Source organism: Amblyraja radiata, chromosome 11 (genome assembly GCF_010909765.2).
Source record: "Amblyraja radiata isolate CabotCenter1 chromosome 11, sAmbRad1.1.pri, whole genome shotgun sequence".
Classification (NCBI taxonomy): Eukaryota; Metazoa; Chordata; class Chondrichthyes; order Rajiformes; family Rajidae; genus Amblyraja; species Amblyraja radiata.
The window spans coordinates 4,185,483-4,206,136 of NC_045966.1; the positions used below are offsets into that span (position 1 = coordinate 4,185,483).

A 20,654-nucleotide genomic window follows, 5' to 3' on the forward strand; every position below is an offset into this window, starting at 1 on the left:
TGACCTCGGGACTTTGCGAGCGCACGCCGGGGGCTCTAACACCAAGACCCGGTGTCCGGCCTTGCATCACCCGGCGTGGCTTTAATGGCCGCGGGACAATCGCCATCGCCAGCCGGGGGCTTTGACTTTGACTCTGACATCGGGGGGGGGAGTGCAGTGGAGAGATAAGTTTTTGCCTTCCATCACAGCGCTGTGATGGATGTTTATGTAAATTGTGTTGTGTCTCGGATCTATTTCGTTTTGTAATGTATGGCTGCAGAAACGACATTTCGTTTGGACCTCAACGGGGTCCAAATGACAAATAAATTGTATTGTATTGTAAGAAGGGTCCCGGCCTGAAACGTCGCCTATCCACGTGTGGCACGTTGGCGCAACGGTAGAGTTGCTGCCTCACAGCAGCAGAGGCCCGGCTTATATCCTGACTGCGGCTGCTGTCCGTACGGAGTTTGTACGTTCTCCCCGTGACCACGTGGGGTTTCTCCAGGTGCTCCGGTTTCCTCCCACACTCCAAAGACGTACAGGTTTGTAGGTTAATTGTCCTTGGCAAAGACTATACCGCATGTGTAGGATAGTGTTAGTGTACGGGCATCGCTAGTCGGTGTGGACTTGTGGGCCTGTTTCCGCGCTGTATCTCTAAACGGAAGACTGTGGAGGCCAAGTCAATGGATATTTTTAAGGCAGAGATTGCCGGATTCAGGTGTTGGGAGTTGTAGGGAGAAGGCAGGAGAATGGGGTAGAAAGGGAAAGATAGATCACCCATGACTGAATGGCGGAGTAGACTTCATGGGCCGGATGACCTAATTCTGCTCCTAGATCTTATGAACTAAGACGCTGCCTGACCCGCTGAATTACTCCAGTACTTTGTGTCTTTTTCTGTCGTGTTTGTTTCTATAGACAATAGGTGCAGGAGTAGGCCATACGGCCCTTCGAGCCAGCACCGCCATTCAATGTGATCATGGCTGATCATCCCCAATCAGTATCCCGTTCCTGCCTTCTCCCCATATCCCTTGATTCCGTTAACCCTAAGAGCTCAATCTAACTCTCTCTTGGAAACATATACAGTGAATTGGCCTCCACTGCCTTCTGTGTCAGTAAATTCCACTGATTCACAACTCTCTGGGTGAAAAAGTTTTTCCTCATCTCAGTCCCAAATGGTAGAGTTGCTGCCAAAAAGCGCCAGAGTCCCGGGATCGATCCTGACTACGGGCGCTGTCTGTAGGGAGTTTGTACGTTCTACCCGTGACCTGCGTGGGTTTTCTCTGAGATCTTCGGTTTCCTCCCACATTCCAAAGATGTACAGGTTTACAAGTTAATTGGCGTGGTATACGTGCAAAAAAAATTGTCCTTAGTGGGAGAAGGATAGTGTTAGTGTCCGGGGCTTGCTGGTCGGCATGGACCCGATGGGCCGAAGGGCCTGATTCCGCGCTGTATCTATAAACTAAACTAAATCCGTTAAGAATTTGATGTTTCTATAAGATCTCCTCTCATTCTTCTAAATTCCAGTGAATACAAGCCCAGTCGACCCATTCTTTCATCATATGTCAAAAGACAATAGGTGCAGGAGTAGGCCATTCGGCCCTCCGTACCAGCACCGCCATTCAATGTGATCATGGCTGATCATCCACAATCAGTACCCCGTTCCTGCCTTCTCCCCGTATCCCCTGACTCCGCTATCTTCAAGCGCCCTATCCAGCTCTCTCTTGTCAGTCAGTTGTTGTGTTGGATTGTGTGTGGTTGCTGGCTGAAGATTGTTCTTCCTCTCTTCCAGGCACTTCCTCTTCAAGACGTCTTCTGGGACGACTCCTCTGTTCAGCACCTCGTCGCCGGGCTACCCTCTAACATCCGGCACCGTCTACTCCCCACCCCCGCGGCTCCTGCCCAGAAGCACCTTCTCCCGCAACGCCTTTAAGCTCAAGAAACCGTCCAAGTACTGCAGCTGGAAATGTGCGGCGCTCTGCTCCATTGCCGCCTCCATCACCCTGGCCATTCTCCTGGCGTACTTCATCGGTACGTATCTCTGCTTTAAATCTCATGTAGACTTGCGGTGTTTGGGAAGGGACAGCAGATTGTTTGGCCTCTTGATGGACCGAATGGCCTCATTCTACTGCGAGAACTCGCAAAGTCTTTGGTTATCACTCACCTTCTCTACCAAGTCTGCATTTGTCTTTCTTTTTTTTTTTTTTTTTTTTAATATTTTATTTTATTAGAAGTAAGTACAGTCATATTGCACCAAAGTGCTTAATATATATTTTCATAATACATTTTATGTACAACTTCTTTTTTTTTTTTGTTACACTGAAAAAAGATTAGAATAAGAAAAAGAAGTTAGATAGTAAAGGATAGAAAGATGTGAAATATATAGTGTGTGAAAAAAGAAAACGAGTAAATGAAGAAAGTTGAGAGAGAGAATAGAGAAAATAAAATAAAATAAAAAAGAAAAGGAGATCATTATTTATAATCTTGACCAATCCTCGTCCAGTCCTGAAACAGTTATTTTTTACAATTGTGTTGCACCATATGATTCCAAAAAAGCGACGAATGGAGACCAACTCGTTATGAATTGGTCTGATTTATCCATTAGGAGGAATCGCATTTCCTCAAGATGAGCGGTGTCCAACATACTTGCAATCCACATTTTAAGCGTTAGTATTGCTGTACCCTTCCAAAAACCCTTCCAGCATTTGTCTTTCTTAACCAGACATTTATGATATGCATTTGCCGCAGTCAAGTAGTCCAGTTTACGGCTCACTGACACACTAAACCCTGCTACATGTGTAAGAAAGAACTGCAGATGCTGGTAACATTGAAGGTAGACACAAAATGCTGGAGTAACTCAGCGGGTGAGGCAGCAACTCTGGAGAGAAGGAATAGGCGACGTTTCGGGTCGGGACCCTTCTTCACTAATGTCAGGGGAGGGGGCGGGAATGAGATATAATGTAGTCAGAGACAGTAAGACTAGTGGGAGAACTGGAAAGGGGATGGGGATGGAGAGAGAGGGAAAGCAAGGGATATCTGAAGTTGGAGAAGTCAATGTTTATACCGCTGGGGCGTAAACTACCCAAGCGAAATATGAGGTGTTGTTCCTCCAATCTGCGCTGGGACTCACTCTGACAGTGGAGGAGGCCCAGGATGGAAAGGTCAGATTGGGAATGGGAGGGGGAGTTGACAATAGACAATAGGTGCAGGAGTAGGCCATTCGGCCCTTCGAGCCAACATGGGGTATGGAGAGAAGGCAGGTACAGGATACTGAGTTGGATGATCAGCCATGATCATATTGAATGGCGGTGCAGGCTCGAAGGGCCGAATGGCCTACTCCTGCACCTATTGTCTATGTTTCTATGTTTCTATGAACATAAAATGCTGGAGAAACTCAGTAGGACAGGCAGCATCTCTGGAGAGATGGAATAGGTGACCTTTTGGGTCGAGATCCTTTTCAGACTGAGAGTCAGGGAAAATGGAAACGAGACATATACTTCAGACCGTTTGAGCTGTTTTTACAAAATGTTAAATGGTCAGCTTGACATAGACTACAAGACCTACACCAAACCCAAACCAATTAGGAGCAGACGAGGGCATTCGATCCAATTTGTGATCCCAGCTACAAAGACAGATGTGTACAGCAATTCGTTCTTCCCCCGCACAATTAAAGCATGGAATAATCTCCACCCAACTATAGTTACCCAACCAGATGCAACTAAATTTAAAGTAGCTCTTTCTTCCCAATAACCCTTTCTGGCTTAAGCCCTCCCTTCACCACCTCCAGTTTAAATTCCATTTGGAATATTCTGGAGGACCAAGAAACCAAGAACCAAGACGATGATATAGTGAGATATGGCACAAATGAATGAAAGATATGCAGAAAAAGTGACTATGGTAAAGGAAACTGGCCATTGTTAGCTGTGGAAACAAGTTTGCAGTATTTGTTCTGCCTCGATTAGAACCACACCAATGTGCACTTTTCAGTACATGAGTCTAGTTTATTGTCACGTGTACCGCGGTACAGTGAAAAGCTTTTGTTGCGTGCTATCAAGTCAGCGGAAAGACAATACATGATTACAATCGAGCATTTCCAGTGTACAGATACAGGATAAGGGAATAACGTTTAGTGCAAGGTAAAGCCAGCAAAGTCCGATCAAGAATAATCCGAGGGTCACCAATGAGGTAGATAGTAGTTCAGGACAGCTCTCTGGTTGTGGTAGGATGGTTCAGTCGCCTGATAACAGCCGGGAAGAAACTGTCCCTGAATCTGGAGGTGTGCGTTTTCACGCTTCTGTACCTTTTGCCTGATTGGAGAGGGGAGAGGAGGGAGTGACCGGGGTGAGACTGGTCCTTGATGATGCTGCTGGCCTTGCCGAGGCAGCGTGAGGTGGAGATGGAGTCAATGGAAGGGAGGTTGGTTTGTGTGACGGTCTGGGCTGCGTCCACAATTCGCTGCAATTTCTTGCGGTCTTGGATGGAGCTGTTCTCAAACCGTGATAAGATGCTTTCTACAGCGCATCTGTAGAAGTTGGTGAGAGTTGTCGGGGATATCCTCAAATTTACGAAGCCTTAGGCAGCTTTAGTTTTGTTTAGTTTGGAGATACTGTGTGGAAACAGGCCCCTTTGTCCCACCAAGTCCATAATGGCCAATGATCACCCATACACTAGTTCTGTTGCACACTAGTTATAGAAGCCCTATAACCTACATACCCGCACGTCTTTGAAATGTGGGAGGAAACCGGAGCACCCGGAGAAAACCCACACGGTCACAAGGAGAACGTACTTTGCGTGGGTTTTCACCGGGTGCTCCGGTTTCCTCCCACACTCCAAAGACGTGCAGGTTTGTGAGATTGTAAATTGTCCCTGTTGTGTAGGATAGTGCTCGTGTATGGGGTGATCGCTGGTCGGCGCGGAGTCGTTGGGACACGGGGCCTGTATCTGCGCTGTATCTCTGAACTAATCTAAAACATGCAGTCTGTACAGACAGCCCCCGTAGACAGGATCAAACCGGGTCTTTGGTGCTGTAAGGCAACAACTCTCCCACTGTGCCACCCTCACCTTTAAGGAATTGAATTGAATTGAATACTCTAGACAATAGACAGTAGGTGCAGGAGTAGGCCATTCGGCCCTTTGAGCCAGCACTAGTCACATGTGACAAGGCACAGTGAAATTCTTTGCTTGCATCAATGGTCGCCCATAAAGGGCGTTTACAAAGTTACAAAAGCCACCCCATCCCCGCCAGTTCCCCCTTTGTTTCCCCCCCCCCCCCCACCCACACCAGATTCCCATTGTCCTCTCCCCCCCCCTCCCTCAGGGCGCCCCCCCCCCCCCCTGCCGGGTCCCCTTTGTTCCACCCCCACTCAGGGTGGCCCCCCCCCCTCACTCTTCCTATGTTCCTTCCCCCAGCAACAGCGTCCTCACTTCCACGTGTCCCGTCCTCATCCGTCGGTCGACGCCGCCATCGACCGCCGCGCCGACCGTTCCACAATCGCTGCCGGCTCCCCTCCTGCCGCGCTCGGCAGCACCGACCCGGGCCCCAGCCACGGCGGGTTCCGCAGCCTCGCGAGGTTCCGTATCAAGGATATCCTCAAACAGCAAACCTTCTGTAGCGTTCCCGCCGTGGGCCATTTGATGCCGCCATCTTGCGTAAGATTGATGGCGAAATCAAATCTTTCCAACTCATCTATGCCATCTATTTAACCTCAAGGCCCGATTGCAATGGCAATTAGTTTAAAACTATTTGTCAAAAGTAAGATAAACTAATCCTTCGGCCTGTTCAGAAGGATCAGGTGTCTGAAACTTTATTTTCAATTACCAATTACCTACACTGTTATGGAGGTGAAAACTAAACATGCTTTTAAGATACGCCTGCCACAGAAATATTTAATTACAAATTAATTCTTAAAATGTGCCTCCAACTGTACGATTGAGAGGTTTTGTCGGCTTTTTCTGGTCATGAAAGATTTATAAATAGTTCTTACAAATAAATTAATTGGATATAAAAAAATACGTACCTTCATGCAAAATCGGTTTCTTCAACTCATCAATATCAAGTGATTAAAAATGGGACGGTTTTATGAATTTCAATTATTATTCCATATTCATCAAGCTAAAGGAAAATAGTCATCAAATTTTAAGAAACATTTGGACATGTACATGGATAGGATAGGTTGATATGTTCATAAGTGATAGGAGCAGAATTAGGCCGTTTGGCCCATCTAGTCCACTCTGTCATTCAATCATGGCTGATCTATCTCTCCCTCCTAAACTAACCCCATTCTCCTGCCTTCTCCCCATAACCATTGACACCCGTACTAATGAGGAATCTATCTATCTCTGCCTTAGAAATATCCACTGACTTGGCCTCCACAGCCATCTGTGGCAATGAATTCCACTGATTCACCACCCTCTGACTAAAGAAATTCCTCCTCATAGAATAGAATAGAATAGAATAGAATAGCCTTTTATTTGTCATCCAGACCGAAGTCTGAACGAAATTTAAGCAGTCATACATATAATACAATACAATAAAAAACAACAATAAACACATATTAACATCCACCACAGTGAGTCCACCCAACATCTCCTCACTGTGATGGAGGCAAAAGTCTTAGGGCTGCAGTCTCTTCCCTCCTCTTCTCCTTCTGCGCTGAGGCGATACCCCCCGGGCGATGTTAAAACCTGTCCTCGCGGCTCAAACACCGCGGCCCGGGGTAGTCGAAGCTGCCGCTCACCAGACCCGCTGACGCAGCCGCTGGCCCGTGGCCGAACCCCCGGTCTCAGGCCACCGCCACCAGAACTGCCGTCCCAGCCCCCGGAGCATCGTTCCAGCCCCGAGCCGGATCGCCCTCACGTGAGTACTGCCACCGTCTCAGCCTCGCGCCAGGCCGCCGCTCCTCCCTCGGGCCAGGCCGCCCCGACCGGGTGCCGCTCCTCCCTCGCGCCAGGCCGCCCCGACCGGGCACCGCTCCTCCCTCAGGCTGGGCCGCCCCGACTGGGCGCCGCTCCTCCCTCAGGCTGGGCCGCCCCGACCGGGCGCCGCTCCTCCCTCGGGCTGGGAACGCCGTACCTCCCCGAGCTCGGCTACTCCGACGGGAGCACCGTTCCTTCCTCGGGCCGGCCGTCACAGCCCCTCACGAAAGCCCTGTTCCAGCCCCGAGCCGGGCCGTCCTCACGGGAGCGAGCTCAGTGCGAGTCCTGGCGGGCTCTGCCTCCCGAGCCTCGAGGTCGCCAGCTCCGCCATTAGGCCTCAGCGCAGACGGAGGCAGAGAAGGGGAATACGACAAAAAAGTCGCATTCCCCCGCAGGGAGAGCCAGCAAGCCCCGTTTCAACCCCCCCCCCCCCCCCAAAACACAAACTAAAAACCAAAACTAGACTAACCAAAACGAAAAATAAACAACCCAAAAAACACAAAACAAACAGGACTGCCGGAGAGCCGCTGCAGCCAGAGCCGCGCCGCCACTAGGAACGTCCTATAATTCTGAGGCTATAGAAACATAGAAAATAGGTGCAGGAGTAGGCCATTCGGCCCTTCGAGCCTGCACTACCATTCAATGTGATCATGGCTGATCATCCAAAATCAGTACCCCGTTCCTGCATTCTCCCCATATCCCTTGATTCTGTTAGCTCTAAGAGCTATATCCAACTCTTTCTTGAATCAATCTAGTGAATTGGCCTCCACTGCCTTCTGCTGCAGCAAATTGCACAGATTCACAACTCTCTGGGTGAAAACGTTTTTCCTCATCTCAGTCCTGAATGGCCAACCCCTAATTCTTAAACTGTGACCCCCTGGTTCTGGACTCCCCCCACAGTGAGAACATTTTTCCTGCATCTGGCCTGTCCAATCCCTTAAGAATTGTATATGTTTCCAGAAGAAGCCCTCTCATCCTTCTAGATTCCAGTGAATACAAGCCCAGTCGATCCATTCTTTCACCATATGTCAGTTCCGCCATCCCGGAAATTAACCCGAGGCCTCTGGTTCTAGTCTTTCCCACTAGTGGAGACAGCCTCTCCTCATCCAAACTATTCAGAGGGATATGGGCTAAATGCAGGCAGGTGGAACTAGTGTGGATGGGATATGTTGGTCGGTGTGGGCAAGTTGGCCTGACGAGCCTGTGCCTCAGAGTGGAATTCCCTGCCTCGGTGGGCGGTGGAGGCGGGTTCTCTGGATACTTTCAAGGGAGAGCTAGATAGGACTCTTAAAAATATCGGAGTCAGGGGAGAATGGGGTACTGATTGAGGATGATCAGCCATGATCACATTGAATGGCGATGCTGGCTCAAAGGGCTGAATGGCCTCCTCCTGTACCTATTGTTTATTGTCTATTGACCTGCATGGGTTTTCTCCGAGATCATCAGTTCCTCCCACACTCCAAATACGTATAGGTTTGTAGGTAAATTGGCTTGGTATAGTGGAAATATTGTCCTTAGTGTGTGTAGGATAGTGTTCACGCGGACTCGATGGGCCGAAGGGCCTGTTTCAGCGCTGTATCTATTGTCTATTGTCTATTGTCTGTTTCACTCTATGACTCCATAACTCTAAATTATTTTATTTCAAGAATACAACATCTTATTAAGTATCAAAGAAATTCCCTTTGTGGCTGTGTTATTCCAAGACTTAATTGGAGGCAATCAAAGATTTAAAAAGTTGACAATATAATAACAGTGAATTCTTTGATGAATAATTGCTCTCAGTGAGATGTTACCAGACAACTCCACAGCAGTAACGTGCAGGAAGGAACTGCAGATGCTGGTTTACACTGAAGATAGACAAAAAATGCTAGAGTAACTCAGCGGGACAGGCGGCCTCTGTGGAGAGAAGGAATGGGTGACGTTTTGGGTCGGAACTGAAGAAGGGTCTTAACCCGAAAAGTCACACATTCCTTTCATCCAGAGTTGCTGCCTGAAGTTGCCCACTGAGAGGTCTGTCTGAAGCAGTAAGTGCCTTTTGTGAGGAACGATGTCAGATCAAATTCCAACATCACCATCACAGCCAGATTTTTAGCAGCATCAGTAGTTGTATTTTTGATAGGTTATTTAATTTTCCACCTTCCCTTCGGCTGACGAGTGAGTGTCGGGTTGCCAACTGTCTCGTATTAGCTGGGACATCCCGTATATTGGGCTAAATTGGTTTGTCCCGTACGGGACCGCCCTTGTCCCGTATTTGACCGCTACTACTCGGGTCGAGGGGACTGTCAGGTTGGAGCGCCACGTCCGGCCCCGCCTCACCTGTCCCGACATAGTGCAGCCCATGGAGTGCAGCAGCAGCAGCAGCACCTCGCCCGTGGCCCCGTCGGTCGGTCGGCAGCCCGGCCAGATGTCCGACCTTCGGACCTTCGCTTACCGCCGACACCACCACCACCACCCCTCCTTCTCACGGCCGATCATCGGTTCATGAGTTGGACGGAGCACCGGACTTTGCGCGCGGCCCCCCAGGGCCAAAACTCCTCAGCTGGCCCGCCGGCTGGGCTTTGTGCGCAGTCCAGCACCCGGGGCCAACTCATCATTCCCCCAGCCACGGCCCAGTCGGTCAACGAATTGCCGTCGGGAATTTGTCCCTAATTTTGACCTTTGGTCCCTTATTTGGGAGCGAGGTGGCAACCCTAAGTGCGGGCCTGTAATAATTCAGCCCAGAGTGAAGGGAAGAGTGAACACTAGGCCCCACTCCCACCACTTGCAGCCTGCCCGCCAGCCTGCCTCTTCAGACGGAAAATTGGCAACTGCTTCTTTCCCTGCGAATGGTTCATTCACTCCTCCCCCCATTGTAAAGGGGCCTGTCCCACTGTACGAGCTAATTCAAGAAGTTCTCCCGAGTTTCCCCTGATTCGAACTCGGAGAATTACGGTAATGGCCGCTCGTCGGTACTCGGGGCCCTCGTGGACATTTTTCAACGTTGAAAAATCTTCACGAGCTTACCGCGTTTCCCGAGTACCTGCCGTTAGCGTTACGAGCCGCTAAGAGACGTCCCCGACCTCCGACGTACCCGCTACGTACATTCTACGTGCTTACCACGAGTTTGATTTATTTTTAAAACTCGGGAGAGCTCTTGGATTAGCTCGTACAGTGGGACAGCCCCTTTAACTGTTATTACCCAGCCATTATTAAATCGTCACTCTTAAAAAACAGAGTCAAATGCTGTTTCCTGTGGTGGGTAAATATTATAAATGACTTAAGAATCTGTTAAACCCCTCCTGCCTGCCCTAAACACACAATTAAAAAACCAGTGAATTAGCACTAAAACAGCAGGCGAAAATACTGAGCTGGCCTAATACTGAGTACTAATCCAGTCTGTTCATAGTAAACCATGACCGCCTGAGATATAAGTTTACGATGATTTTGCAAAACTCCAAGGAGGTTGGTCTTGGAGGGGAGGATGCTCCTCAAACTGCGGAGCATCCTGGACAAGAGGGCTCACCCCCTCCGTGATACACTGGTCAACCTGAGGAGCACCTTCAGCAACAGACTGGTTCCACCAAGATGGAGCACAGAACGCCACAGGAGATCCTTCTTCCCCGTGGCTATCAAACTGTACAACTCCACCCCCTTCTGTCGTGGGGTAGACTGAGTCCCCTCCACCCAATCGTTGCACATCCCCAATCCTTTCCACTCGTCCCATTAATGTCATGTTTCGTGTATTTTGTGTTTTATGACTGTTGGCAGATCAACTTCCCTCCTGGGATAAATAAAGTTCTATCGTAAAAAAGAGAGAGTGATAGACATAGCGATGGCGTTGGAACGTGCTACTCCCCGCGTGCGTTCCCCGACGTGGATCTGTGATCCGCCATTACCTTCGCTCCACTCTTTTAAATCTTTATTTCAACAGCGGCATTTCTTACACCAATGGGCCTGTCCTCCTTAGGATCGGCCATGATTGAATGGAGGAGTTGACTTATAGAGTCATCAGAGTCATAGAGTGATACAGTGTGGAAACAGGCCCTTCGGCCCAACTTGCCCACACCGGCCAACATGTCCCATCTACCCTAGTCCCACCTGCCTGCGTTTCGTCCATATCTCTCCAAACCTGTCCTATCCATGTACCTGTCTAACTGTCTCTTAAACAATGGGATAGTCCCTGACTCAACTACCTCCTCTGGCAGCTCGTTCCATACACCCACCACCCTTTGTGTGAAAATGTTTACCCCTCAGATTCCTATTAAATCTTTTCCCCTACACATTGAACCCATGTCCTCTGGTCCTCGATTCCCCTACTCTGGGCAAGAGACTCTGTGCATCTACCCGATCTAATCCTCTCATGATTTTGTACGCCTCTATAAGGTCTCCCCTCATCCTCCTGCGCTCCATGGAATGGAGACCCGGCCTACTCGACTTTTCCCTATAGCTCACGCCCTCTAGTCCTGGCTACATCCTCGTAAATGGGCCGAATGGCCTAATGTGCCTGTCCCACTTTGGTGACTCCTTAGGCGACTGCCAGGGACTACTTTTAATGGAATTCACCTACAACACCTGGCGATAACCTACCACAGCAAAAATTGTCGCCCATGTGGGACAGGCCCATAATTCTCCTGCTTTCACTTATGACCTGAAGACCACCCCTCGCAGGAGCTTCTAGGAACCCACCACACTCTCTGTGTAAAGAAAACTTGCCCCGAACATCCCATTCAAACGTTTCCCCTTTCAACCTACAGCTATGTCCTCTGGTCTTTGTCATTTCCTCGCTGAGGGAAGAAGGTTCTGACTGTCCACCCCGTTGATGCCTCTCAGAATTTCGTGTACGGGTGCCTTCGGTTTCACACAAGGTGTTACCTGCGTGAAAAACACGCGCATCGCTCAAAACCGTGTAAAATAATCCTACAGGTGTAAATTAAACATCTCCACGGCTACGCTGTCGGCCGTAAATTTGAGCGAGATGTTCCAAAAATGCGAGCGCGTAAATCAAGCTTTGGTATGAAAGGAACGAGCACATTATTTCAAAACCGCATAAACCACAAACCCACGTAAAAGACAAAATGTGTCGGAAGTAAATCAGCGGGAGAGGCAGCATCTCTGGAGAGAAGGAATGGGTGACGTTTAGGGTTGAGACCCTTCTTCGGACTGAGAGTCAGGGGAGAGGGAGACCAGGGTATGGTGGTGCTGGCTCGAAGGGCCGAATGGCCTACTCCTGCACCTCTTGTCTATTGTCTATTGCAACGGCAGAGTTGCTGCCTCACGGCCTCAGAGACCCAGGTTCGATCCTGTCCTCGGGTGCTGTCTGTTCGGACTTCGTACGTTCTCCCTGTGACTGCGTGGGTTCGTTCCAGCTTCCTCCCATGTTTCAAAGATGTACAGGTTTGTCTGACGAAAGGTCTCGACCCGAAACTTCACCCATTCCTTCTCTCCAGAGATGCTGCCTGTCCCGCTGAGTTACACCAGCATTTTGTGTCTATCCACGCGTAAAAGCCAAGGTGTCTGTCCTCCTACCATTACTGCTTTTCACAGTTCTCGGTTTCATGTGGAACCGACAGCTTTAACCGGTTCGAAGTTGTGGAAGATACAAGAAATAAGAAGATGGCGTCCAACACAGGCGACTATCACCACAGAAGCAGATCTACACTCACGGATTGCAATCGCTCCCATTCTTAAATCTCTGCTCCTACAGCAACATTTTTAGTTTAACTATGGGCATCTTAAAATCTGAAGAAGGGTCTCGACCCGAAACGTCACCTATTCCTTCGCTCCATAGATGCTGGGACGACAGATGGCACAATGGGCTAAGTGTTCGGATGGCAACCGGAAGGTAGCCGGTTCGAATCCCGCTTGGAGTGCATACTGTCGTTGTGTCCTTGGGCAAGACACTTCACCCACCTTTGCCTGTGTGTGAATGTGTGTGAGTGATTGGTGGTGGTCGGAGGGGCCGTAGGCGCAGATTGGCAGCCACGCTTCCGTCAGTCTCCCCCAGGGCAGCTGTGGCTACAGAAGTAGCTTACCACCACCGAGTGTGACTGAGGAGTGAATGAATAATGCGATGTAAAGTGCCTTGAGTATTAGAAAGGCGCTATATAAATCCCATCCATTATTATTACCTTCGATTTTCCCAGCATCTGCAGTTCTTTCTTAAACATCTTAAAATCATGTATCTGTACACTGTAAATGGTTCGATTGTAATCACGTGTTGTCTTTCCGCTGACTGGATAGCACACAACAAAAGCTTTTCACTGTACCTCGGTACACGTGACAATAAACTAAACTGACTATCTAGCTAACGAAAGTTGGTTTTGTTTAGTTTAGTTTAGAGATACAGCGTGGAAACATGCCCCCATCGGCCAAACCGTGTCCGCGCCGACCAGCGATCACCCCGTACACTAACACAATCCTACACTAACCGACAGACTTGCACGTCTTTGGAGTGTGGGTGGAAACCGGAGCACCCGGAGAAAACCCACACGGTCACGGGGAGAACGTGCAAACTCCGTACAGACAGCACCCCGAGTCAGGATCAATAGACAATAGACAATAAGTTCAGGAGCAGGCCATTTGGCCCTTCAAGCCAGCACCGCCATTCAATTTGATCATGGCTGATCATCCACAATCAGTACCCCGTTCCTGCCTTCTCCCCATATCCCCTGATTCCGCTATTTTTAAGCCCCATCTAGCTCTCTCTTGAAAGTATCCAGTGAACCGGCCTCCACCGCCCTCTGAGGCAGAGAATTCCACAGACTCACCACTCTGTGAGAAAAAGTGTTTCCTCGTCTCCGTTCTAAATGGCTTAATCCTTATTCTTAAACTGTGGCCCCTGGTTCTGGACTCCCCCAACATCGGGAACATGTTTCCTGCCTCTAACGTGTCCAAGCCCTTAACAATCTTCTATGTTTCAATGAGATATCCTCTCATCCTTCTAAACTCCAGTATGTACAAGCCCAGCTGCTCCATTCTCTCAGCATATGACAGTCCCGCCATCCCGGGAATGAACCTAGTCTCGAACCCGGGTCTCTGGCGCTGTGAGGCGGCAACTCTACCGCCTGTGAAATCTCGTCGTGTTTGTAAACAGGCGTGGGGCAACAGTGTGTCAGGCAGAAATATTTGCGCGCTGGCAGTCATGCTAAACAGCACTGCTTTTTTTTTCAATCGTAGTTTTAATTCATTGCTGACACTGTTCACTGAGTTGCATTTGTGTTCTCAGAGTAAGCTGGCGTTGGCAGTTCCACTATTGAGGCTGCCATTTGCGAAGGAAATATTCGCGTTTTTTAAAAGAAAATCAAAGTTTTTGCAGACGAATCATTTCCATGATCCATTTTTTCTCTGTATAAAATCTTCTGTTGCCCACAATCAGATTACGGCCCTCGACCAACTGTTCATTAACCTGGATTTAAAGTGCAAGAACACTTTAGACTTTACAGCGCAGAAACGGACCCTTTGGTCGATGCCAACGGCAGCTGTCCACACGGAGTTTGCACGTTCTCCCTCTGACTGCGTGGGTTTTCTCCAGGTGCTCCGGTTTCCTCCCACGCTCCAAAGACGTGCGTGCGGGTTTTGTAGGTTAATTGGCTTGGGTCAAATTGTAAATTGTCCCCAGTGTGTGCAGGATAGTATTAGTGTGCGGGGATCGCTGGTCGGCGTGGACCAGGGTGGGCCACAAGGTCATAGGTGATAGGAGCAGAATTAGGCCGTTCGGCCCATCGAGTCTACTCCGCCGTTCAATCGTAGCTGATCTATCTCTCCCTCCGAACCCCATTCTCCTGCCTTCTCCCCGTAACCTCTGACAGCTGCAGCGAAGGGCCTGTTTCCGTGCTGTATCTCTAACCTGACACTAAACTCAAGTAAAACGATTAGAAGCTTCGGACCTCAGGTGGAATGAGGAAAAATCAAACTTCCTTCTTCAAGTCCTTCTGCAGTTGTACAGGGCCCTAGTGAGACCACACCTGGAGTATTGTGTGCAGTTTTGGTCCCCTAATTTGAGGAAGGACATTCTTGCTATTGAGGGAGTGCAGCGTAGGTTTACAAGGTTAATTCCCGGGATGGCGGGACTGTCATATGCTGAGAGAATGGAGTGGCTGGGCTTGTACACTCTGGAGTTTAGAAGGATGAGAGGGTATCTCATTGAAACATATAAGATTGTTAATGGTTTGGACACGCTAGAGGCAGGAACATTTTCCCGATGTTGGGGGAGTCCAGAACCAGGGGCCACAGTTTAAGAATAAGGAGTAAGCCATTTAGAACGGAGACGAGGAAACACTTTTTCTCACAGAGAGTTGTGAGTCTGTGGAATTCTCTGCCTCAGAGGGCGGTGGAGGCCGGTTCTCTGCATGCTTTCAAGAGAGAGCTAGATAGGGCTCTTAAAGGTAGCAGAGTCAGGGGATACGGGGAGAAGGCAGGAACGGGGTACTGATTGGGGATGATCAGCCATGATCACTTTGAATGGCGGTGCTGGCTCGAAGGGCCGAATGGCCTCCTCCTGCACCTATTGTCTATTGTCTAAGTCTGCAAATTGTAATGTGTCGGAAGGGATGTCTGTCTGACAGGCTGAGTTCCCCCAGCTTTTTGTGTGTGTCTTCAGTAAATTGTCCCTAGTGTGTGTGTGTCGGGTAGTGTGGGTGTACGGGGTGATCGCTGGTCGGCGCGGACTCGGTGGGCCAAAGGGGCCTGTTGCCGCGCTGCGTCTCTGAAGTCTCGAGTCATTTTTCATCTTTCTCAGCTTGTATCCATATCTTTCCTCATTTCTGCAGAGTCAGTGATTGACCCAGTTTCCTTTCGAGGCTTCCGACACTGTCAGCAGTTACAGCTCTAGGTGGCCAGCCCATTCCATAAATCAAAAACTCCGAGCGTGACAAAGTTATTTCTGAAGTCAGGTTGGGATCTCTTTGGATTCCAAACATGTACTCCAGTTTTAAGGGGTTTGTTTTGCACAAAAGCCAAAGCCTTTTTGCCATCGGTTCCCCACATCTTTGTTTCAAGAACTTGGATCCCTCCTGTCAATAGACAATAGACAATAGGTGCAGGAGTAGGCCATTCGGCCCTTCGAGCCAGCACCGCCATTCAATGTGATCATGACTGATCATCCACAATCAGTACCCCGTTCTTGCCTTCTCCCCATATCCCCTGACTCTGCTACCTTTAAGAGCCCTATCTAGCTATATTTAGGTAGACAAAAATGCTGGAGAAACTCAGCGGGTGCAGCAGCATCTATGGAGCAAAGGAAATAGGCAACGTTTCGGGCCGAAACCCTTCTTCAGACCCGCTATCTTTAAGAGCCCTGTCTAGCTCTCTCTTGAAAGTATACAGAGAACCGGCCTCCACCGCCCTCTGAGGCAGAGAATTCCACAGACTCACAACTCTCTGTGTGAAAAAGTGTTTCCTCATCTCAGTTCTAAATGGCTTACCCTTTATTCTTAAACTGTGGCCCCTGGTTCTGGACTGTCCCTTAATTTTGTTGATTTTTTAATTTATTCTGGTAATTTGGATGGCACGGTGGCTCAGCGGTAGAGTTGCTGCCCCACAGCGCCAGAGACCCGGGTTCGATCCTGACCATGGGTGCTGTCTGTACGGAGTTTGTACGTTCTCCCCGTGACCACGTGGGCTTTCTCCGGGTGCACTGGTCTCCTCCCACACTCCAAAGACGTACATGTTTGTAGGTTAATTGGCTTCTGTAAAAATTGTAAATTGTCCCTAGTGTGTGTAGGATAGTGCTCGTGTACTACGACTAAAAAACAGATCACCGTTTTAATTTAGTTTAGAGATACAGCGTGGAAACAGCCCTTTTAGCCCACCCAGTCCGCACCGACCAGCGATCCCCGCACACTAACACTATCCTACACACACTAGGGACAATTTACATTTACACCAAGTCAATTAACCTACAAACCTGCACGTCTTTGGAGTGTGGGAGGAAGCCGAAGATCTCGGAGAAAATCCACGCGGGTCACGGGGAGAACGTGCAAACTCCGTACAGACAGCGCCCGTAGTCAGGATCGAACCCGGCTCTCTGGCGCTGTGAGGCGGCAACTCTACCGCTGCGCCAACGTGCCCCACCGTGATGATTGAATGATGAATGAAGCAAAAATGATTGAATAAGATTGTGAAACCAGATGCAGCTAACACATTGGGCTTCATCAGAGTATTGAGTATGGAAGTTGGCATGTCAAGTTGCAGTTGCGTAAGATGTTGGTGAGGCTGCATTTAGACTATTGTCGTCAGTTCTGGGCACCGTGTTACAGAATAGATATTGTCAAGCTGGAAAGGGTGCAGAAGAGATCTACAAGGGCCTGAGCTACAGGGAGAGATTGAGTAGGCTGGGACTCTATTCCTTGGAGCGCAGGAGGATGAGGGGTGATCTAGCAGAGTCGTATAAAATTATGAGAGGAATAGATCGGGTCTCTTGACCAGAGTAGGTGAATCGAGAAGCAGAGGACATAGGTTTAAGGTGAGGGGGGCCAAGATTTAATCGGAACCTGAGAGGTAAAATTTTTACATGTTGGGTCAATGGTCCTGTTTCCAAGCTGTATGGATTGGGTAGTATATGCGGGTCTTTTCTACTTCCCAAAGTTCCTGTGTTGCTTGTGTTCTGTTCCCGCATTGTTAAACTCGAGCCTTCTGAGGATTGGCACTCAATTAGTCACAAGATGACACGACCTTGTTGCCGATTCTTCATGTTTAATGGGTTTATGGATGAAGTAATCGTTTGATGTTTTTTCAACAAGGGATGCATATAATTGGAATTGTGATCCAAGTTGCTCCCCCCCCCCCCCCCCGTGCTTTATCCACGCTATTTCTGTTTTTCACATTTCGCACAAAGGCGGTGATGTGATATGCAAATACATTTTCGGCAACCTATTCATGGGACAGCAATAGACAATAGACAATAGGTGCAGGAGTAGGCCATTCGGCCCTTCGAGCCAGCACCGCCATTCAATGTGATCATGGCTGATCATCCACAATCAGTACCCCGTTCCTGCCTTCTCCCCATATTCCCTTGTGGCCCTTGTGGCTAAAGGGATCAGGGGGTATGGAGAGAAGGCAGGTACAGGATACTGAGTTGGATGATCAGCCATGATCATATTGAATGGCGGTGCAGGCTCGAAGGGCCGAATGGCCTACTCCTGCACCTATTTTCTATGTTTCTATGTTTCTATGTTTCCCTGACTCCGCTATCTTTAAGAGCCCTGTCTAGCTCTCTCTTGAAAGCATCCTGAAAGCTCTCTTGAAAACAATGGTGCCCCGAACTATCTATCTATCTACATATTACAAAAACTCCCATCTTGTTTGGATGTCTGTCTGTCTGCGTGCCTGTGAGATCCTGAAATTACGCCAAAACGGTACACGATAGCGCTAACATTTTTGCACCACCTTACTCACAATTGTCCTGTCCTGTGTTTTCAACAAGTTCCCTTCAGATTGATGTTATATTTTGCAAGTTATTCACAATTTTATACTTTATAAATTCAAGTTTAAGGAAAATTTAGCAGCTATTGGGATCCAAATCCTTGCTGGACTTGCTTGCAATAAAGTTGAAATCCAGGAACACTCAGATATGCCAGCAAATTTTAAACTTTTAAAAACAGAACAGCAGGGGAGGGAGTGCAGGAGAAGTGGAATTGGATTTTTTTTAAAGTCCTGGCAACAAGTGTTTGCATTTTTTTTAAAGTTTACAAAGAGGGAGGATGAGGGGCTATGGGTGAGTGGTGGAATATTGAGTTGGGGGAACGGGTTGGGTTGGGGAACCAGACCTCTCTCCCCCCTCTTCCTCCCCTCCTCTCTCTCTCCCTCTCTCTCTCTCCTCCTCTTCCTCCCCTCCTCTCTCTCCCCCTCTCTCTCTCCCCCTTCTCCCTCCCCCCTCTCCCTCCCCTCCTCTCTATCTCCCCCTCTCCCTCCCCTCCTCTCTCTTCCCTCTCTCACCTCTCTCCCTCACCTCTCTCTCTCCCCTCACTCTCCCCCCTCTCCCCTCCTCTCTCTCTCCCCCCCTCTCCCTCCCCCCCTCTCTCTCCCCCTCTCTCTCCCTCGCTCTCCCCTCTCTATCTCCCCTTTCAAGAGAGAGCTAGATAGGGCTCTTATAGCTAGCGGAGTCAGGGGATATGGGGAGAAGGCAGGAACGGGGTACTGATTGTGGATGATCAGCCATGATCACATTGAATGGCGGTGCTGACTCGATCCTGCACCTATTGTCTATTGTGTAATGTCTATTGTCATGACCAATGCCTCGATGCAGACCAGAACTGCACACAATACTACATATGTAGAGAAAACTTTTTTAAATCTACTGGGGAAGCAATTGACGGTTACCACGGCAACTGATAATGACGGAGCCATGCCGTCCATTGCCAACGGCCGGTGCAGAAGTGACTTAAAGTGATCGTCAGAAATTAAAGCAGAATCAGATACTTTTCAAATCACGATGTCAAAGCCCCATAGGATATGACAGCAATCAGTCTAAAAATCAGATAAACTAATTTGGAGTCATTAAAATTGAATTATTTTTGTCTGACATTTAAATAAATGTAATTTTCAGTTGAGTTTATTAGTTTAGAGATACAGCGCAGAAACAGGCCCTTCGGCCCACCGTGTCCGCACCGACCAGCGATCCCCGCACACCAACACTATCCTACACACGCCAGGGACTTTTTTTTTTAACATTTACACCAAGCCAATTAACCTACAAACCTGCACGTCTTTGGAGTGTTGGAGGAAACCGAAGTTCTCGGAGAAAACCCACGCAGGTCACGGGGAGAACGTACAAACTCCGTACAGGCAGCGCCCGTAGTCGGGATCGAACCCGGGTCGATGAGGTTGTGAGTCGGCAACTCCACCGTGATGCCCCTTCGGGACAAAGGTTCAGAATTCCGACTCAGTGGCAGAAAAACAAACTGTGAAATATTTGAGTGAAAGAGTTAATAATAATAATGGATGGGATTTATATAGCGCCTTTCTAATACTCAAGGCGCTTTACATCGCATTATTCATTCACTCCTCAGTCACACTCGGTGGTGGTAAGCTACTTCTGTAGCCACAGCTGCCCTGGGGCAGACTGACGGAAGCGTGGCTGCCAATCTGCGCCTACGGCCCCTCCGACCACCACCAATCACTCACACACATTCACACACAGGCAAAGGTAGGTGAAGTGTCTTGCCCAAGGACACAACGACAGTATGCACTCCAAGCTGGAGTGATACAGTGTGGAAGCAGGCCCTTTAAACCTCCATCTCCGACCAAACTTTTACTCAGGTTTCCAGCGGGTTGACTTCTGCCCATAAACACAATCCCCGTGATGGCGTTTTGGACTTTTTAATATGTTAAAGGTGCAAACTAAATTGAACCTGTTGTTGGTGAAACAGGATGTCGGTTCCCATCTGTTCTCTCTTCTCCCTCTTATCCTTTGCTGTTCCGTTATGTAAATATGTCAACAACAAAAAACTCCACTGTTTGTTTTCAATTTTTAGTGTAAACATTAGCACAGAAGCTGCTCTTCAAATATTAAATGCGCAATATTATCACAGACATGGTCTTCGCTGATTCATTGATTGAAATAAGAGCCCCTGCAAAGATAAACTGAGTGGGATAGCAGGGGTCTCGTTGGCAACTTGTATTTTAATTAAATATCATATTTAAAACATGGGCTTCGAGCAATGTCTGTCGGCTTTAAACCTTGACGGGCGGTTTTGAAGATTCCACACAGGCTAGCAAGCAGAGTGTTATTACTGAGCAAGGTATTTTGCTCAGCACTCAGTCCGAAGAAGGGTCTCGACCCGAAA

The 20,654-nt window shown here is 48.7% G+C and overlaps 1 protein-coding gene across 5 annotated transcripts in view; it reads left to right on the top strand.

Annotated features, from left to right (window-relative positions):
- Positions 1-20,654, top strand: part of tenm2 (teneurin transmembrane protein 2) — a 1,259,968-nt gene that overhangs the window by 1,023,610 nt on the left and 215,704 nt on the right. For all 5 annotated transcript variants that reach the window (XM_033029203.1, XM_033029204.1, XM_033029205.1 and 2 more), the window contains one exon: positions 1,769-2,007. In XM_033029203.1, coding sequence (XP_032885094.1) covers positions 1,769-2,007 — 239 coding nt within the window. The remainder of the gene's footprint in view (positions 1-1,768; positions 2,008-20,654) is intronic.